Genomic DNA, 21,815 nt, shown 5'->3' on the forward strand with positions numbered 1-21,815 from the left:
GAGATTATTATAGTCCCTCAAGAGAGATTATTATAGTCCCTCAGGAGAGATTATTATATTCCCTCAAGAGAGATTTTACAGGCCCTCAAGAGAGATTATTATAGTCCCTCGAGAGAGATTATTATAGTCCCTCAAGAGAGATTATTATAGTCCTTCAAGAGAGATTATTATAGTCCCTCATGAGAGTTTATTATATTCCCTCAGGAGAGATTATTATAGTCCTTCAAGAGAGATTATTATAGTCCCTCATGAGAGTTTATTATATTCCCTCAAGAGAGATTTACAGGCCCTCGAGAGAGATTATTATAGTCCTTCAAGGTAGATTATTATAGTCCCTCAAGATAGATTATTATAGTCCCTCAAGAGAGATTATTATAGTCCTTCAAGAGAGATTATTATAGTCCCTCATGAGAGTTTATTATATTCCCTCAGGAGAGATTATTATATTCCCTCAAGAGAGATTATTATAGTCCTTCAAGGTAGATTATTATAGTCCCTCAAGAGAGATTTTATAGGCCCTCAAGATAGATTATTATAGCCCTCGGATTCCTCTGCACTCTGATGTGTAGGCTGCGAGTAAAGATCATTCCGTCTACAATCGAATTAATTTTGGATTCCATACATTAATTTCTGGGTGCCCCAAAATTGTGTGTGAAGACGATTACATCTATATTTTACCAGTGTCTTACAATAAAAAATTGAACAGTGACAGCAATTTATTAATTTGTGTTAGAAGTACACATCATGCTGAATCAGACTAGTATTTACCATTTCACATAAAAAGAGAACACAGTTGCACCTGCTTCCATTTATTTGTGATCACAAGAATTCTATTCTATTCTATTCACAACTTTATTAAGGCTTTTAAGTCTAAAAACATACACATTTAGAAAAATTTTGATGAAGTGTCATATGTTTACGTCACATTTCTGAGCATTTAATGAATAAAAACAATAAATACTTTATACCCTGCTGTTCTGTCATTATTTTGTACCAATGTAGGTTTTGCTTAGTCTTATATAAGTTTATTTCTTTGAGTGTGATTAACTTAAACCATTTAAGGCAATTGGTTTCCTAAAACCATTTAAGTAACAATATAGTTAAGACTCAGTTAGATTTGTTACCTGAATTCAAACTGAATGAATAAAATTAACCTTTTATATTTAAGTTTAGTTTACTATAAATATTGATTAAACCAACACTAACATATAAGTTCATTTTACTCAATGTAGGCCTATATGAGTTTACAGTACTCTTAAATGGTTTAAAAATCTTAAACGGTTTAAGGCAATCAGTTTCCTCAAATGGTTTGAGTTACCGTAACTTATCGGGTTTTACATTGGCGCCTTTTTGGCTTTTAACAACATCTGTGATGAAAGGAAAGATTATCAAAACTTTTAAAGCAGGAAAAGTTATTTATTAAGTTACACATTTAAATATACAGACAATAGAATGGAAAAACTGCATGCTTTATAGTAAATATTAAATACATTTTACAGTGTTTACTGCTTAATTTGCGATATTCCTTCGAGTCACAAACAGTGCAAAAACTACAATATCTTCCCTCATAAGACATAACTGCTCACATTCACACATATCTGATAATCAGCAACTTCAGTCACAGTGAGGTAGTAAAAAATACTTATCCTTAACATAATAATTCATTTGGTTTATCATAAACAATGCGACTGTAAAGTCAACAGACATTGTACTGCTATTAAGATAAATAACACAAAAAAGTAACAAAACTACAATATTACCAAATTCCCTTCCAAAATACATCATTAAAAGATATATTAGTATTACCAAAAGTACCAAAAGATTTATAAAGTAGCTGGTTCCTTTAAAAAATGTATAGTGTTTTTTTCTCAATACACATTGTTTTAATCGGGTCAGTTAATCGGCACTCTTCTGTGCAGAGCCGTTGTGCCAAAATCATTCTTTAAAATTTTTATTTTATTAAAATATTATAAAAATTCAAAAGCTTATTGTTAAGAAAATACGCTTTTTTATGCTTTTTAAAATTAGCTCAATTTTTTATTTTAATTGTGATGGTGATGGACAAGGCAACAATGCTAAACAACATGCATAACAATGTTGGCTGAAAGGGGAAAATGTTATTTTCCTTTTCGCCCCGTCTTCTGTCTTGGAGAACATTAATGCACGGACGTCCACGGGCTGAAGCTCAGGGGGTATACTAGCTGCTCAAAAATAATATTTTCAAAGGGGTCCTATTCCGCTTTTTCACTTTTTCAACTTTAGTTACAGTGTAATGTTGCTTTTTGAGCATAAAAAAAAATCTGCAAGGTTACAAAGCTCAAAGTCCACTCCAAAGGGAGATGTTTTATTTAACAAAATCCACTTTCCAAGAACTCCAACGAACGTCTCGTTTGGACTACAACACGTTTTTTTCCTGATCTAAAGAACCATAATGTTCCTTATTTAAATCTCCACAGAATACACAAAAAGTTGTCGAGGCCTGGTTGAGCTGCATTCGAGAAGATGAAGAGTTTTGTCGCTGTTTTTTCTACCCTGGAAAACGTTTGTCCAAAGGCTGACGGACTTAGAGAGGTTACATTTATTTGTACACTGTTCCTGAACATTATAACCTCAACATTTGTGCCACACATTTTACGGAGAACAGCTTCCAGAAGAGAGTACAATGCAGGCTATACGCACAAAAGCTTCTCCTGAAAGACGGAGCCATTCTCATTTTGTCATGACAATCTGTTTTTATGGATCACAACTTGTAAGTATGTCTTATTATTTGTAGTTGTGTTTTTTATTAAGAGTTCCAATTATAAGTGTGATGTAGTTGATGTAAAGCTTTGCCTCCGCTAGCCGGCAAACTAACATAGCAGTATTAATGTAGTGTTTCCTGGAGCTTTTGTAAGACTGTTCATCGGCCCTTAGGAAAATTATGATGATATGGGATCGTGATTTTGGGATCGGTTACTGTTTGTATTACCATAGTTTTCCGACAAATATGATTAAATGATGGATAACATAATATTTATAAGAAAGTAACAATAAAAACATATCACTCTGAAACGTCCTGTGAAATCTGTTCAGCACGTTCCTCTTGTTCCTTAACATTGTCAGGGTCTGAATCGGGCTTGAATTGGTTTGAAATCGTAATATTTCAATGTATGTAATATTTACATCTGAGTAGATCTCGTGGTTATAAAGGGCGTAACATTTCCCGAACACGTGCTAAGTGCTGCCAGTCACAAAACACTCGGGCAGCTAACCAATCACAACACATTTCGTATTTTGGAATAAGGGGCTTAATCGAAAACTATGCTTTCCAGAGAGAGGAGCTGTAATAATGTAAAATATGTGAATAATGATGAATAATAATACTTTTTTTGAATAATCATTCATGAAAACATATTCATTCTAATACACCTTGAAAACAATATCAAGACTTCATAAAAGAGCATAATAGGACCCCTTTAAAATAATTATTTTTGTATAAGGGAGTTTACAGCAGTGCCAACCACACTTTATTACCGAACTCACACCTGTAAATCTCAAAATGGTGAGTATTCACGTAAACACTATTGGTTATGTCCTAAGTGAACAAGAAAACGAATCCATGCATTAGTTCTTAAAGTGACAGCAGCCTATAAATACCTGCTGATGTCTGTGTCATTAAAAGGTGTGTTTGTCTTCATCTGGCGCTGCTCAGATTCATCAGTGTTCAAATTACCGCCACAGCGATTAGAGAGCAGACGGTGCTGTACACTTTTGAGTCACTCTCTTGGCACTTTGAAATTGTGTACTTCACTGTTAGCAAATAAGGGCACAGATAGTTCAACTGGGAAAATCCCATATGCTTCAGGTGGAAGGGGGGAAGCTGGGAAGAGAGCACATTTATTTATTTATATGTTTTTAAACTCAATGTTTAACGATTTTGTAAAGCTCTCAATGCATCTTATTTTACTTACTATGTTGTTGTTTTGTCATCATTTATGTAGTTCAATTCGTCCTTTGATTCTGTTCTAGATTCTGTAGAGGAGATTGAAAGGTTACTCATTCAGTTTAGCATCAATCTGTTGTTCGAATCATGTAACTTCACCTGATTAAATGCTTTAAATATAATATTTCTACTCATCCACTGATCTTCTCTCACCTGTGACTGTCACCATGATCAAGATTTGTCCTTCAGAGTCCAGAACCTCATATGTTCCAGCATCAGTGGCTGTAAAATGATTAATGATCAGGTTTCTATCTCTGATGGTCATCCGATCACTGCTGACCCCGTGACCTCTCCTCCAACCCTCCTTTCGCCCTGTGCTTCTTTTGGCCAAGTGCACTACTTTATCAGCGTTGATCAACAGAACATCCAACTTCAGCTCCTCTCCTTTCTTCACAGAAATATAATCTAAGGAGAAACAAAGACATTCATCATTATTATAATGTTGTCAATCAGTCAAGGCTTTTAGCATATATTTAGGATTGGGGACCAAATGTAATCATTTAAAAGTCCACCACTGTGAATTTCACTCAAAAAAATGATGTGTTGGCTTTACTTAACTTTTTTATGTAAACAGGTTCCACATAACTGGGTTTCGCTAAACAAACATCATTTGTTCATGTAACTTCAACATCATGGAAGTCATTTTAAGCGACCCAATTAAACTCTGAGCTGAGTGTTAAATGAACACTGAAGCAGTGTTAAAGTTAATGAGATAATTAAGTGAATAATTGAGTGATGATTGAGCATTATTGAAGACACCTGATGTTAACAAGCAGAATCACTGAAGGAGAAAACCGGAATTTCAGGTCACCATTATGGAGATGAGTGTTTGTTTTAGTTGGGCTAAAACCCAGCTACATCTTTAGCCATGATGTTGAAGTTACATGAACAAATGATGTTTGTTTAACGAAACCCAGTAATGTGGAACCGGTGGAACCTGTTTACATAAAAAAGTTAACTAAAGCCAACACATAATTTTTTTGAGTGATATATTGTCTTAAATAATCTGAATATTAGTAACCCATTCAGTGTGTCTGCTGGTCACAGGCCTGCATGCAATACTAACACAATTAAAGGAAAACCAAAAAGCACATACTGATTGATTGATCAGTTTTGACTTTACCTTGAATACAGAGTTGATACTCCAGGGTTTGTGGCTCCAGCTCTGTCTGAGGATTTTTATAATCAACTCTCAGAATGTATTTCCCAGCGTCACTGAATCTCAGATCCTTGATGATGATGTCACATGATCCTTCTTTAAATACTCTGACATTTTCACTCTTACATTCCTCATTCTGACAAGAAAGGAGGATTTTTAACCTGCTTAAATCAATAGAAACAATCTCTCTGTCCTCAGATTTACATGACAGGGTGACGTTGCCTCCCTTTATTCCTGACAGAGGAATAGTGGAGGATCCTGCAGATACAGAATATTTATTCAATAAATTATCAATACTAATAAATAAATAAATATATATATATATATATATGTCAATATTTTGAGTGGATCAAAAAAATGTATGTATAACTTTTGATGAAAGGTGGCTAATTTAATTAGCCACCAATAGTAGCTGTGCCACATTTTAACACTTCAAATGTTGATGACAATATAAAGCTTTATAAGATGTGTCAGTGTAGATTTAGTGAATTCCTGAACAAATAAATTAAGTCAGCAGAGAAACAACTAGAATAACTGTACCTGACAGTGAATGTTCAATCAAAAATGGTGAAAATGTATTAACAGAAATGACTGTATACTGACCGCTGTTATTGTAAAGCCACATCAGAAACAGAAGATTGAAGAGTTTAAACCTGATGAGAAAACATTAGAGCTGTGATGTCACAGATTCATCACAGGATAAGATGCTTTCCTGAGATTAAAAAAAAATTACTTTCACTTTCATTTCTTCTGAATATTTAACATTAGGAAGTTACATGATAAAAATGCCCAATTCTCAGAAGAAAAGGTGCAAAAGCTGTCAGTTGTGCACAGTTTTGGTACCATATCCTGAGAAGTGTGATATGAGTTATACTCCAAACGACCATTCAAAACAAAAGTCCCAAAACACAAACAACAATAATGGTCATAATCACAGTGATGGATATTCTGCTGCGTTAAGATGTTGATTCATTTTCTCATCATTAGCAGGTTTAGTTTTCCACAAAAATAAAAAACTGTTAATTTAATAACATAAAAACACACAAGCTGGACTTATATTTTAAAAAGAAGCATGAAAACTTACATGGTAAATATTTTGCAGGAGTGTTCTGGTGTGTTGTGGAGTGTTCTTCATAAACCACAGCACGAGTGAGATGTGGCATTAGTGAGATGTGGCATTTCAGTAAAAACAAAACTAAAGAATGACACTGGTAGTTTGGTGCCTCCCACTAATGAAGAGTATATACGTTTATTATTAGTACTGGTTATTTTTTTAAAGCTGATTGAGCTGAAGATTAATATAATATTGCATGGTATTCAGTGACTGACATAATTTTGTGACTTATGAACTGAATATTTAACTGAATATTAAATCTGACTTTTGTTTTGAAGGAATATGCCTGTTTCCATTGACAGCTTTATGATCATGTGACATGATGATGTAATGAAATCTGATCTCATCAGTTGTTACATTTTACAAAATTAAATTTACAGTTGTGTAAGTTTATCAAAGAAAATTGGTCCTTTAAACCTTTATCAAAGTTGTGATGATCAAATAAAGCATCTTTGTATAAAAAAAAAACTGATAAATGTATGTGCAAAGATTAAATCCTTCTAGAACTGACTTGTATAAAATGTGAGTTTTTCCAGAAGAGATGAGAAATAGATTTATTTTCACCACAAAAGGAACATAAAGAGTCAATATCAGGAATCGTCTTTTTTAACTCTTTCCCCGCCATTGGTGGAATTTTCCATCTTTCCATGTTTTCACTGTAATACGGTGGGGACGCTATTACACATCCTCACAGAGTACTGCATTTCTGGATCAAAAGAAAACACATGCGACGAAGATGCAAAAACGAGTGATATCATATAATGTAATCATTTGCATATGTAAAATAAAGCGAGCATCAACATTAAACAGCATATAAATCAAAACTGCCAAATGTTACTGAATGAAATGTCGTCCCAGAACGAGCTACAGGACTGTGAAGCTTTGAGGTGTTAATGGCCTCGATTTAATCTTGATGTTTTGATCATCGTTCTGAATCCCATCCGGACTAGTCCTTGCACACTGAAGCGAAGCCGCCTTTCCACAACACGTGGCAGTCGCACAGAACTTTGAAACTGGTTGTGAAGCAACCGTTACCTCGGCTTATTCACCATAGTAAAATGATAATTTTAATGAATGTAATGCATATATCCAACTCCGGAGGCTTCCTCAGCGGTTTAACTGTAAAGACAGCAGCGATGACGTCGATTTTATCATATCAATCCAAGCGCGAAGATAAAACATTGGAAGAATGCCGTATCCAAGTCTTTCTTTTGGGAGACAATAACTGTATTTATCGTTGTCACCATTATGTTCAGTTTGTTTAGCTATCATGGACTCTCTGTTTGTTTTCATTAGTCACATGTGTTCCTTTGTTCTAGTTTCCCACCATTCATTAGTTACCATGGAAACAAACACTAATCATCACAGCTGTTCCTTATTTTGTCATCATCACCATGGTATATGGGAGAAATCATGAAAATCTGACTTTTTCCATGTTTAAGTGCTATAACCCGGTGCTTCTTCCAAACCGGAAAACGTGAAAAGTGAAACCCAGTAACTTTGTTTCGGTAAACCTTTCTCTGCAAGCGTCTCAAAAAATAAGACGATCTGATTTTGTTCTCCTTCTGAGCATGAAGAGGATCTTATTATAATATACCGGCCCTTAATCTGCACGTTTACACACGGCACTACATTTGGTTTCGGAAGCGACAACAGTGACCAGTTCTAGCGCAGGGACAGAAGATCCAGCAAGGCATGAAACTGTTCATCTGTGAGCACAGACGAGCACAACACTATTGACCAGAACATGTCACCGCTGTCTTATAAACACCTCAGGAACTGTGGACACTTGTGTAGAAGTTAAACATGACAGTTCATGCAAGTCGATGAGACAAATCAATGTAACATAAATGTCTCCACTAACATTCAAAAACGTCAAGGTGCGTCAACAAGTGAAAGTCTTCCTGAGCCCACATTTACACATAGTCGGGTATTTAGAGAAACAAATATCCCCCCCTCTGTTTTCAATAATAACATCGTTCACACAACATCGTTTTCAAAAAAGTTGTCATTTACATCGACCCGCATAAATACGCCGTCGAGCGCCATCATAACTGCCAAACTGTGCGATCACATGACCTTAAGCATTTTCTGGCGCATAATGTGACGTTTGAGAACCTAAAACCCAGTTTCTGGACTTGTATCTGGAAAAGTATGAAGATCAGTATTAAAACATTTGAAAAGAAATAGGTTTTGATGGAAGGGTTGAAGTACTTCATGTATGGATAAATTATAAGTAATGTTTTTATGTTTTTTTTTCTGTCCTCCTATTTCCTCATCCTTTCAGTGTTTCACCCCATAAAAAAATTTGATATATGGCCATACATGTACTTATATTTTAAATAGCATGACATATATCTATAGATATATTTGACTTATCTAAGAACACAATATATGCCTGCAATATATGAACATTTATGTGTCCAAACATGTGAAGAAAATATTTGTTCATCCATATATGATACCATATATTTGCATATATTACAGAATAGTATTGGTTTCTTGCAATATATGGATAACATTAAGTATAAATATGTGACATACATATTTGTTTTCCACATATTTAGTAAACATACATGCATGTGATACTGATTGCATTTTAAAGCTGTGGCATATGGTTATGGTACTTTGTGGATGTATTTGTCAAAAATGACAAAGAAAACACTGCATTATTGTATTAAAAATACTATCACACAATACAGACACAAAATTTCCAACTATCACTTAAATTCCCTAATATAAGTGAAAGTATGTACTATGGAAATAAGTACATATATATATATATATATATACATATATGCGTCTTGCATATATTTAACATGTATGTGCATATACTGTACGGGAAAATATATGGGACTTACATGAAAATACATATATGTCTATGTGTTTTATATATATATATGAATTTTGCATATATTCTCATAGGCAGCAGACATACATGGGCACTGACATTGTATGTAATTTACATATATTGACATATATTACATTTCTGTATGGGACACTCCAGTCAAGATGGTGGCAGTAATGTTGGTTTGAGAGAGTAAAAATAAACAGGAACTAAGCAAAGGAAGAATGAAGGAGAATTGTCAGCTAGTTTCCTCATTCACACACGTGCTACACTGTTAACATGTTATCATTTGGAAAAGCCTGTAAAATATGTAAGTCCTAATTTATTTATATATTGTCCACAGCTAGTTTGCATGTTCTGTTCCTTATTTCCATTTAGCAACAAAATGTCAAAAACTGAAGCAACTAACAAAATTCTAGTCAAACTGCTAGTGTGATAGTATTGTTGTTGTTGTTGTTGTTTGCTGAATTTACCTATTATTCAGAATAATATGTTTTAATAAATACACTGTGTGTTAATGTGAAGGAATTTTCTGTATTGGTTTTTCGCAGGTGTTCTGACTGTGTTTTGAAGGACGCATTGTATTGCATTTTGTGTTTTAGGGTTGAAGGAAATGTCCGTTAACTTAACAGAAATTTGGTAATTTTCTGCCAGGACATTATCTGTTTTTCAACGGCTTTTTTCTTACAGTTTAGTATACTGTTTATATAAAAATTAGTTTAGAAATACATTAATTATTACTACAATGACCGCATTAGTTGGGAACAGACCAAATTTCTAAAACCTTCAATTTGATGAATCCATTAGGATTTGATGAACCTTCAGGTTTTAATTGCAGTCTCATTTATTTCATATTTGAGCACAAAAAAAAAAATCTATTCAGAAGAAAAGTTTATAATCAGCTTCTTTCTCTTTAACAAGTTGGAAAGTGCTGGTTTTGGAGTTAGCTCTATTATGATTAGATAGTGTTTTTTGCTCTCAGGCTCTGTTTACTCCTGTGGTATTAAGATGCATTTTGTTCGATTGGATCACAAGTAGACAAGAGACACATTCCCATTTACACCTGGTGTTTTAATCTGTCTCTTTCGTCCACTTTCAACCACTTCTGTCCTGATTTCTTCGAGGGGCGGGTAAATAGGTTTTATCAGACCTTTCGATCTGATCAACAAAACATATTTTACATAGGTATAAAGTGACCGGAGAAGATCAAAAAACATAAGGAGAGTATCAGCTTTTGTTTCTGTTCTGAAGCCACAATATCATGTTAGAAATCAGGAATGGTGAGAGACAATGTCCTTGGTAAGTTTTTCGTCTTCAAACCAAGCTTGGGTCTTTAGCCGATAAAGTTTAAATCCCGTCTGGCTAGAGCTCTTTCATAATGTTCACGCATTAGATCAGTAGACAGAGAATAGATGTTTTTTAATGGCTGTTTGAACACATTCGACCACATGAGCATTTTACACTACAGAAGCAGCGCGTTTCCGACTACCTCTGGAAGTGGACAAAAGTGGACAAGCTAAAAATGTTTTAAGACGCTGTTTACACCTGTATTTCAGCACCATCCACTTGTGATCCGATCGACCAAAACCCATCTTAATACCAGCAGAAAACAGGCCCTTAGGAAAACTTATGGCTTTTATTTGTACTTTAGTACTAATAACCACATAATCAATATTTTTGTATTTCACAGCAGTTGGAATAATCACAGCGCTGTTGATCATAGTTTATTTTGCTGGTGAGTGTTTTATTTCTGCAATGTTTTTACTTTTGTTTTACTACTTTAAAGAAAAATAAATATCAACATACGTAATAGGCTATTGCATTGTTTCTATCCTCAGGTCCTCATGCTCTTCAGAAGAGATCCAGCGATTGCCAGTGTTCTCTGTCTTGTGAAGGAGAGCCAGAACTAAAGAAACTCAAGAGCGCTCATGTTCTTGTTGAACGACGTTCCGACACAGTTCTGGATAAAACATTCTCCGGTTTGTATGATGGAGAACGCTGTGCGGTGCCAGGTTGTTTCGAGAGGGATGCAAAGTACACACTACAAATATACACTCATGATAATGCGCATGTACCTAAGCTGCTCTACGACAAAATGGATGTACAGCCTGGTAAGATCATAACTGATGAAACCAATGTTTTAAAGGAGTAGGCTAGTTCACTCAAAAATGATAATTTTGTTGATAGTGAAAATTATATTTTTCTTTCTTGTGACATAGAAGGAGTGGCAGAATGTGCAACTTAAACAACTTTTCTATTCAGTTAAAGTGAATGCCATTTTTTTTAAATGCCCATATTGGACAGTAAAAGTAGTCCATGTAACAGGTGAGCTGTATCCTCATTGGCACAGAAGGACTGACAATCTTCTTCTCAGTCATTGCTTTTAAATCACATTTACAGTAACATTTTTTAAACAGTCACATGACGTGTGAGAACCGGAATAGCTTGACTGGGATTGAATACTCACAGAATTCAACTTTTTTGGGTGAACTTTTCCTTTAAAGTTAAAAGTAAAAAAAAAAGTAAAAATGTAGTTCTATTATCATTCTGAATGAATAATTGTATAGCTCAACCTCTTAAATGTTCCACAGAGTGTGACGCAGTGAAAACACCAGAAGAGTGGATTGTGGGTAAGTAAACTAAAGAAGGCTCAATTCTTGAGCTACGCACAATAAAAAAATAAATTAAAAAAATATTTTCTCCCAACATTTATGCAGGAATTCATGTAAAGATGTTTTATTCTGCTTATGTTTATTTCAATCCCCAGGTGGTGCTGATATGAACTTCTCCAACAAACTCCTGATCTTGTTGATTTTCTGCGGTTTTATTTTTTAAAATCCTGCCAAAGGAATGTGCCATTTTTTTGCCATATTTTTTCCGACCTCAGACCAGCACAAGATTCACTACAGAACTACTCTCTTCTGAAGAGTATTAACTGGAGTGGCGTTCTTCTTAGTGAGGTCTACTGTAAACTCTTGCACACTAGCACTTTCGGTGCACACACTGGTTCATTTGACCTCAGAGTCCAGCTCGTTTGATGAACCGAACCCCAGTCCGCTTAAAAATGAAAAACATGGTCCACGTACGGATCAAGTCATCTCCGGTAGGATTTCCTGCTGATATTCTGAACACTATCGTCCAAAATAGAATATAGCAATAAATATTATATATATAGGTGTGTAACGATACCCTCATGTCCCGATTCGATACATATCATGATACTAAACTCACAATACAATATTATTGCGATACTCCAATAAAAGGTTAACAAAACATTTTGATTAAAATGCTACATTTTATATTACATTGTGTGTGTAAATGAATAGGCTTGGACTTGGTGCTGGAAACCCAATGAACAATAGAGACACCAGAATAACAATATTCATGATTCTAAAGCTGAAAATACAGATTTATTTTATATAAATATTATGTAGTTATGTAGGCCACTTTTTACTGGTGACATCAGACATTTGGCATTATCAGGACCCACAAATATTCACCAATTGCATTATTATACTTTATATTCAACATTATAGAGTAGTTTAATGTAGTACTAACACTAAAACTCTGAAAACTTGAATTTGTTCTCACAGTAATTTTTATTTTGGATGAACTATCCACAATACAGATTTTCACTATCCACGATACATGGTGTTGCATTTTTGTATTGCGATATATTGTGACACGAAATATTGTTACACCTCTATATATTTTATATCAACAACTTTAAATGAATAATTTTATATTTCTCCATCGGTTTTAATTGGATGTCATTGGCAGCTCATTCACAGCAGCTGTAGATGCAAGTGTCATTCTGTGTCGACGTTTAGAAACAAATCAAAGGTTCAAAACCCAAGTACAAAAGCGAGGAAAGCAATGCTATTGATTTTGCCATCGTCTCCAGCATTAACATTACCAGCAGCAGGAGAAGCGTCTGTCTGTTCATGCAAACATATCATACTTCTGAACCAAAACATGTGAATACACTAAACACAATCCAGCGGAGGCAGGAGGAGTCAAACTGTTTCAGACCAAGCCATCGAACCAAGTGTGATAGCACCTGTATGTTTTATTCTACATCTATTTTTATGTCTTTTATATCTCATGTTGCACTATCACTTTTTGCACTGCTGCTTTACTTTTCTGTATAAACATTACATACATATATATATATATATTCATTTACTGCACAAATTTAACTTAAGGTACATGTGTAGTGAGTTCAGTTGCTGTAATGTTTTATGTTTTTTTCTTTCTTGAACTATGCATTAGGTCATTGTACTGTAATAATAACTTGATCTGTGACGAAAACACTTTTGATGTGACAAATGTTTGTTTTGTATGTTTAAATTTGGATTTTAAAGTCAGGGTTTATAAAATTTGCCAAATATGAAAGAATCTTTGAGTAGAGCCTCATTTATCATTTAGATTTGATGAATCTGATATATAGTTTCTCATTCCTAAAACACACACAGACCGCATCAGATTAAATATGTATTTTCATTATGTAATTGCACATAAAAGTTTGAAGCATAACTGATGTAAACAGCTGTAACAAAACACATCACTCATTTATGAAAGGAAGTGGAAATACTTTGTGGTTTAAGTCTCTGCTTTGTTCTGAAACCAGAAGTTTGATCGACACAGACCAACATACAAAATGGAGAAAATAATTTTCCTCTGTGTTTTTTCATCCTGGAATTTGCAAATAATTACCAGTGGTAAGAATATTCTTTAAACTTGCACTTAACTCACCATTTTAACCTCACACACAACAGTTATTTGTATCAAAACTATTTCAGAGAATTGGTTTATATTTTTCCCAGATGTTTCAGAAGATGAAGTGACTCTGTTCAGAGTCGAGTTGAAGGACAGAATCAGTTTAAACTGCAACATGAGCGACAGATATGAAATCTCCTGGTTTCATCAGTATTCTCAACAACTAACCCAACTAATATCTGCAAAAACCAGCAGTGCCGCAGGAAGAAAACTTCTAGTGACGTTCAATCTCAACAGAAGTCGTCTGGAAGTTGATGCAGACACAGAGATCACGACAGCCACGCTAGTTATTACTGGAGTCACAGAGTCAGATTCAGGACTTTATTTCTGTGGAACAAAATCTGTGTCTTCAGAGATGACCTTCCAGAAACCCATCAGACTGAGATTGGGTCAGTACTGGTGACCTTTCACCTTTAACTCAAATCTTTCAATATGTGTCTACTGCTAATTTTATTTAATACCAGTGTGCTATTGATCTGATCAAATCTCTTTCACTAAGTAGTGTGTAAGTGCAGTGTTTGAATGATTCTTGTTGAGGAAAGAGCTGCTGTTATAGTGATATTGAAACTATATTATTATTTATTTTTTGATGAACTTCTCTTTGTGTTTGATATTTAATTAAATTTCAATTCACATTTATTTGTATAGCGCTTTTCACAATACACATCGTTTCAAAATAATGGATGAGTTCACAATACAATTTATTCTGATCTGTTATCAGAGGAAACTGTATAAGATATATATTTCAGAAATGTACATATACAAATCACAGTTGGCTAAAAATGATCAATTAAACAATGTAAAAATTTAAGGCAGAAACAATGAGCTCATTAAAGTAATGAATACTTGTATGTTAACTACTGTTTATGACATATAGAAAATTGTAGCATTGATACAGTGATCATACATTAAAATATTTTCAGACAAGCTGACAGACACGAGGACAGACAGAGAGGACAAAGATAATTCTGTCACAGAACCGCCAGAAGAAGTTGAGATCGGTAAGAGCGGATGTTATTCTTCATTTTCTCACAACTCTGAAAAAAAGTCCAGATTTGGCAATGTACAGTTATAATCAAAATTATTCAACTCCTTCATGGCAAGCATCTTGGCAGAACAGCATTTTACTGTTCTGACCTTCTGCAAACGAGATGTATAACAGCGTCTGAGGAATCTGAGCCCGAGCCTCCAGTTCAGTGATATTCGTGGGTTTACGCCTTCTTCAAATCCCACCAGAGACTTTCTATGGGGTTCGAGTCATGTGACTGTGATGCCACTGTATCTTCCAGGACTTCTTCTGCAACCAAGCCTTGTTGTATATTGAGGTATGCTTGGGATCGTTGTCCTGTTGGAAGGTCCAAGCTTCAGCTTCCTCACTGACGGCATGGCGTTTCTTTAACTGTAGACAGTGTTCATTTCAACATATGCTTTATTCTTCTTCCTCCAGACATACCGCTGATCCATTTGTTTCATCGCTCCACAGAACAGAATCCCAAAACTTATGTGGCTTATTTATATGATTTTGAGCAATTTCTTCTGCTTTTGGGTCAGTTGTGGTGTAGTCTTGGAGTTCTGGCATGTGTTTTAGTACTGAAACCTCCGTGCCTGTTGCCACTAAGTCTTGCCGCAGGTCTTTTGCAGTCACTCGAGGGTTTTTCTGAACCTGCCTTCTCAGAAATATGGTTGCAGCCGTTGATAGCTGCCTTTTTCTGCCCCGTCCAGATAGTGTAACCACTGTTCCTTTAACTTTGAACTTGTGAACTATGCTTCAATGTCTCTGGGAACATTTAGTCCATTCGCTATCATTTATACCGTTCCTTGTTTGTGAAGGGCGATTTTGGACCATTTTTTTGACTTTGCCATATTTCTAACATGCAGTCAAACACGACACCCAACAAACCTAGCCAGTTCAGATATGTAATGTGTTCTAGCTCAAGCACACCTGGTGCAACTAATGGAGCCCTTGATTAGTGAGATAACACCTGTTTTGTAGATTTGTGCTGTTGTGAGGAATTCTATTCAGGGAGTTGAATAATTTTGAGACTGCAGAAGTCATTAAAAGTTGCATTTTCAGTTGAATTTGGGGAAAGCACTTGAAACATTTCTTGTGTTGAGCTATTTCAATTACCTATGTTTGATTTGTTCATTGCAAACAGCTAAAAGTCTGTCCATTTTGCCAATAAAACTGATTTGCAATGTGGGTTGAATAAGTTTGATTACAAATGTAAAACAACTGCTGTACCGGAAATTTCTGTGATTCTTTTCTGTGTCTGTAGACGAGGTGACGGTGACGGAGCGTGTGTTGATGTTCGGTGGCGTTGGACTGGCTGTGTTTGTGTTTTTTCTGGCTACAGTCGTCGCAGGAGGAATCGTTCACTATCACGGCTGGCAGAAAGGATGGGCCGCAGCGAAACACGGTGCTCTGATTCATCAAAAATCACCTAAATGACAGATTTTTGTGCTTTGTTTCACAATCTTTCTCAATATATCTCTACCAGTAAAATCAGCATTGCTGTAGGGTAACACGCATTAAAATAGATAACTGTGATTCAGATGCTTTTCCAGCTCTTACTTTCACTTCAGAGAAACTGAGATATTGTGGCAAATGTTTTCAGTAAATTGAAACTTAAAGGGACAGTTCACCCCAAATGAAAATTCTGTCATCATTTATTCACCCTCATGTGTCTGATTATATCTTTAGACTTTATATATTTATCTAAATGAGCATTAATATATAAGCTGTTTTCAAGATAAAATGTAAATGTAAATCTCTTCTGTGTCACACATAAAGGTTGATTTAATAAAATGTCAACAGATGTCAATGATAAATGTGTTGTTGGGAGTTCTGATCAAAAAAACAAGAAATTATGTTTTTATGAGCATTAACATTTGATGAAAGCCTCATCATTACCAAAGCTAAACCTGTTCAAAAACTGTTTAAAGCCGATGTCAGATTCACACCATTGTCATGCAATGCAGAATAATGATTTCCTGACTGACTTCATAATGATGATGCACGTAAAACCACAAAAACAAACTGACTATCGCTGACACTAAAAGGACGTTACTTATGCTAAGAAACCAATATAGGCTACTAACACTAATAATATACATATACTAGCCTATACTATATAGCCTATATATATATATATATATACACACACACACATACAACACATAGGCTACCTACGCTAATATAATGAAAACATTAGTAAAACTTAAAATCTTGAATCTTAAATAAATGATTATAGGTGAAGACCCGTTAAGAACAGTATGTATTTACAGCTAAATTGTGACATATTGGAACATTATAGTTCCCTTTCGAAGGGAACTCAACAATACGTCAACGACGCTATGGGGAACGCCTCAGGCGTGACAGGTGTCTGAAATCACTATCAAATCACGTCAATCATATTGACCGGCGACAGCCCGTGAATCATTAGCGTGAATGATTAACGTGCGACCTGGAAGTATAAAGGGGCGCCTTGCAAACATGACAAATCATCTCATCGTCTTCAGGGACTGTCTGTTTGAAAACGCTACTCAATGAAACGGTAAGAAAATGAAATGTACAGCACACGAGTGTGTTTTTTCCTGCCTGGGAGAAGAGCGCGCACGAGAGGTTCTCGAGGGAATCCTCTGTGTGAACTGTGAGCGTTTTTCTCTTAAAACGCTCCGCTCTCGTCTGGCCCTCTTCTCGAGTGAAGGGGGTTCAACGTCTGGTCCGCGTGGTCCCGCTCGTGCCGAGGCAGAGCGGCGACTTGCATCATGGGCTTCCAGATAGAGCTCATCGATCATCTTGAGAGTCCTGTAAACCTCTCAAATGATTCGACGGCTGACGAGGGCGAACTGCAGGCACCAATGGTTTCCTGCAGTTGCTGCTCTTCAGGACGAGCAGGAGATGGCTGAGGAGGTTTATAATCAGGTAGATCCTGAACCCTCTCAGCCACCCTGCCCCGTGTATGCAGACCTGGTGGATGTTGTGGAGCGCGCCGCCAACAGGCTGTAGCTGCCATGGCGACGCGCTAGAGGAGAGACCGCTCGCGGTAGGCTTGGCGATCGGTTTCTCCCCTGCCATACACACCAGCTCAGGTGAGCCTTCCATTCCTTCCTGATCTTCACACGGAGATCGAGAGGGCATGGAAGAGCCCATACTCTGCCCGTATTCACCGACATCAGCGGGTTAATTTCGCTGATGTTGAGGGGATCGCAGAGCATGGGTATGTGTCGATGCCGCCCATTTGACGAGTCGTTTGCGAACTATCTCGTGTCTGGGCAGGCGTCGACACTGAGAGCTCCAACCCTGCCATCCAAACCGCTAAAGTCAACAGCACGTTTGAATGGCAGAGCATACACGACAGCGGTTCAGGCTGGTGCTTCCCTGCACACTATGGCGGTGCTGCAGGCATACCAGGCCGACCTGCTGCAGGATCCTGCGTACCGCTGAGATCCGGTTCCACACCCAGGCAGGCGGGAGGGCCTGGCCCTTCACGGTCCGAGGACCGTAGACAGGGCCAGAGAGCCAGTGTCGGCTCTTGTGCGCCCCCTCCGTGGAGGAACAGGGCGCAGAAGAGGCGTGACTCCCGCAAGAAGAGGGATCTGAGGGAGGTTATCCAGCACAAGCGCACACAGTGTCGCTGATGGATAATCTCCCCGGAGGGCTTCATTAAAAAGAAATCCAGCCCTCTCCTCTCTTCTGACTCCCCAGACGTTCATTACATCAGGCCTGGGGCTGGGCCTATGATAAGAACGATGTTCCAATGGCCCGCCTAGGCTTGGCTAGTAGAAACGCCTCTTTCAGGCATGTAAAGTGGTGGACCCCAGGGTCATAAAGAACTATCTGGCGAGTCTTCACTCCGCACGCCGCAGGTGAGCTGACTGGTCTTTTAAGAGGAATTTTTTGTGAATTAAAATTCCGAGATGTATCTCTCTACAGACCTCGTTCCCTGTATAGAGCTATGGGGTCATGTCAAGGTAATAAGGTAAGAGAAGTTTCCTGGATCATTAGGGCCCTGAAGTTCCCCGTTAGGTGGCCAGAACGATAACTATGTTAGCCTTCGGGCTGTTAGCCACCTTAGGGTAGAGTAGTTGGTCTCTCTCTTAGAATTTTTTACTTAGAGTGTTGACTGACGCTAGAGCTTCAGATAGATCTTATGTCCGGCCCACGGGTCCGTTGACTTCTTCCTGAGTATTTCGCCCCTTGAGCTCTGTTTGGGTTTCATTAGGCTGAGCGATTCTGCAGCCCTTTGTATGGAATAATACAGACTATATTCTTTAGTAAGGCTGTGGCTCCTCCGAGCCCTCAGATTGATCTATGCTTGCAGGCTGGCCCTCACCAGGGCCGCCTCTGTAGCTGGCCTAGGTTGTGCCAGGGATAATAGAGGCGCTCTGCTAAAAATTTTAGCATTTCTTCCTCTGACCCTTCACTGTGTGAATGTTGGTTTCTAGCATCCCTGTATAAACAGCCTCCTCCCGTGGGAGTCGTTAGGCCAAGGCCCGCCCCCTTCTCTGCATTCTGGGGTGCCTAGAGTAATGCAGCGTGGTGCTGAGGATGGTTTGTAAGGACATGGTAGGCCTCAAACAGGCCTCCGTGGTATATATGTCTTTATTGAGCAGGGTTAGGCCGTCTTTCGCTTCACGAAGAAGACTGGGTTTCCTGCCCGACTCTGCCATGCAGAACTGGCCTACGGATTTAGGCCGCCAGTTTAGGCTTCACTCACCTCGCTGAGCTACTGCTCGAGCGCTAGGTTGTATGTGGTTGGCTTTCATTCAAGCCCCACTCCCCTAGGTTGGGCACAGATACATTTCTGTCACCCCTAGAGCCGCTGGCAGGCCCGCACCCTGGTAACCTCAGGGTGAGGTGTGAGTATTCCCCTGTGATACAGGGTAGGTCTGAGCACTTCACTCCCAGTTCTGTTTTATCCCACCTCGCACCACTATGGCTCGGGTCGAGTATGAAGTAAGCTTCACTTCTTCTTTGGTCGAAGTACGCTCCCCTGAAGCCAGAGCATTGCCCTGAGCTGACGCCCATGCATAGATGGTAGGCCCCTGACTAACTGGGGCCTCCGTTGAGGCAGAGTGGCGTATGTTGTACTCCCCTTGTTTTAAGGGTACTAGCTTTCTTGCGGAGTACACTGCCATGGGCAATGTGATTAGGCACCAGGATGCTGTAGGCGCTGTGTAAACAGTTTTTTCTGCCAACGAAGGCTGCGCCATTAGGTAGTAGGCCTCAGCAGGCCTCCTTGATTGGACAGCCCCCCAGAGGACACTGTAGGCCAGCTCACTTTACGTGGTTGGCCTTGGTGGTTCGGGCAGTTGACTCACTGATGGGTAGTAGGCCTTAAACAGGCCTCCTCGGAGGTGAGTCCCAACATTGTGGGACATACCTTATAGCGCTACTGGAAGCCCATTAGTGAATTATGCTGTGTAGTATGGTTTCCAACAGTGTACTTTATGGCAGAATATGACTTGCTATTAGCTAGTAGGCCCGACCAGGCCTCCCTGATAGGCGAGTCCCCAGCTGGCTGGCCTTAGCAGGCCACCTTATTCTTTCACCCGGACTCAGGGCTCAAAGCTACCAGTGAGTTCCCACAGATAGTGGTGACCAGGTGGTAGGCCTCACCAGGCCTCCCTGAAGGTGAGCTCCCCACATACCGTGGTTGTAAGGTAGCAGGCCTCACCGGGCCTCCCTGAAGGTGAGTTCCCACGTACTGTGGTTATCAGGTAGTAGGCCTCACGTGCCTCCCTAAGGGATCAGGTAGTAGGCCTCTCCGGGCCTCCCTGTAACGCTCCCTAGTGGTGCTGGGTTTATGAAGCTAGTGGTCTCTTGCTATCAGTTTCAGCTAGCCTTAATAGGCAGCTGCTGAAGGCGAGCTTGCGCCCTGGCTCGCTAAAGTGTTCATTCTCTGCTAAAGGTTCCCTCCCGGAACCTTTTTCTGCCTACAGCCTGGTTTGCCTACCAGGCAGACCTTGTGCTCCCCTCACGAGGGTCTCTATGAGCATGCGGCTGCCTGAGTCTGGTCAGACGGTCGTAGGCCTCTCGTGAGGCCTCCCAGTTAGATCAGCCCTTAGGCCTTCACAGGCCTCCTCAGTGTTTTGAAACACAGACACTGGGTTGATCCGTGGATCGAGTAGAGAAACTCCCCTCGCTAGCAAGGGTCGGAAAGCACTATGCTGAGTCATACTCTCCGGGATATCCCGTCTCTGAGATCCGGGCCGAGTGGTTCACTGCCAGCTTCGCAGTCCCTCGGGTTGGATGCCTTACTTAAGGCATTTGTCCAGAGGCTCTGTCTTCAGACAGACAGGATTTGGCCAGACTAAGTGTCTATGTACTGGCGCCAGGTCAGGCCGTCCTGGTGGCATTTCGGGGCAGAGTACGTTCCCCTGAATAGTGACTGGCTGGGGTTCCCTTGGGTTCCCTAGCCACATTCCCTAGAAGGGACCCCTTCTAATTGGAAGCTGAGGTTCCAGGCCCTGAGCCGGCCCAGGTAGACCTTTCATTTAACCATGTTTATGAAGGTTTTTCTGTGAGGCTGTAGCTTGGGCTATGACCGTAGGGAATGCTGTCACTGACAGCCCAGTGTGACCTGAGGGTGAGTGGTTCTAGCGTTTCATTTGAAGTTGCTGGTTCTGACAGTTGTCACTGCCACTTGGCATGCACTCCCCTTAGCATGGCGGCGTTGGTATATCGTTCCCCATAGCGTCGTTGACGTATTGTTGAGTTCCCTTCGAAAGGGAACGTCTCAGGTTACGACTGTAACCTATGTTCCCTGAGAACAGGGAACGAGACAATACGTCTCCCTGCCATGCCGCGGGGCTTGCCTACCGTACAGTCCCTTCAGACTATAAGGTGATTTGTCATGTTTGCAAGGCGCCCCTTTATACTTCCAGGTCGCACGTTAATCATTCACGCTAATGATTCACGGGCTGTCGC

General features: G+C 38.9%; 3 protein-coding genes across 5 annotated transcripts in view; 2 read left to right on the top strand and 1 right to left on the bottom strand.

Annotated features, from left to right (window-relative positions):
• LOC143738200 (uncharacterized) overlaps positions 1-16,711 on the top strand; it is a 113,122-nt gene extending 96,411 nt beyond the window's left edge. The window contains exon 6 of the transcript XR_013203847.1: positions 16,633-16,711. The gene's annotated coding sequence lies outside the window, so the exon portion shown is untranslated. The remainder of the gene's footprint in view (positions 1-16,632) is intronic.
• Positions 1-16,711, top strand: part of LOC143738198 (uncharacterized) — a 62,937-nt gene extending 46,226 nt beyond the window's left edge. Inside the window, exons 1-8 of one of the 3 annotated variants that reach the window (XM_077230224.1) lie at positions 9,277-9,413; positions 10,794-10,838; positions 10,942-11,214; positions 11,695-11,733; positions 11,871-13,824; positions 13,930-14,271; positions 14,806-14,883; positions 16,159-16,711. In XM_077230224.1, coding sequence (XP_077086339.1) covers positions 13,764-13,824; positions 13,930-14,271; positions 14,806-14,883; positions 16,159-16,331 — 654 coding nt within the window. In that variant the 5' untranslated portion in view covers positions 9,277-9,413; positions 10,794-10,838; positions 10,942-11,214; positions 11,695-11,733; positions 11,871-13,763 and the 3' untranslated portion in view covers positions 16,332-16,711. Of the gene's footprint in view, positions 1-9,276; positions 9,414-10,793; positions 10,839-10,941; positions 11,215-11,694; positions 11,734-11,870; positions 13,825-13,929; positions 14,272-14,805; positions 14,884-16,158 lie in introns of those variants that run through there. The other 2 variants (XM_077230223.1, XM_077230225.1) reach the window with 2 other exon arrangements.
• On the bottom strand, positions 1,396-6,292 carry LOC143738165 (uncharacterized). Its single transcript, XM_077230144.1, has 6 exons — positions 6,226-6,292; positions 5,745-5,794; positions 5,106-5,399; positions 4,136-4,387; positions 3,951-4,011; positions 1,396-3,859 (listed from the first exon to the last, which is right to left on the bottom strand). Coding segments are annotated over exons 1-6 (678 nt in total). The 5' UTR covers positions 6,228-6,292; the 3' UTR covers positions 1,396-3,840.
• Positions 16,712-21,815: the final 5,104 nt, after the last annotated feature.

The sequence above is a fragment of the Siphateles boraxobius genome, unplaced genomic scaffold, assembly GCF_051911475.1.
Source record: "Siphateles boraxobius isolate OS27281-9 unplaced genomic scaffold, OSU_SipBor_1 14, whole genome shotgun sequence".
NCBI classification, from domain to species: Eukaryota; Metazoa; Chordata; class Actinopteri; order Cypriniformes; family Leuciscidae; genus Siphateles; species Siphateles boraxobius.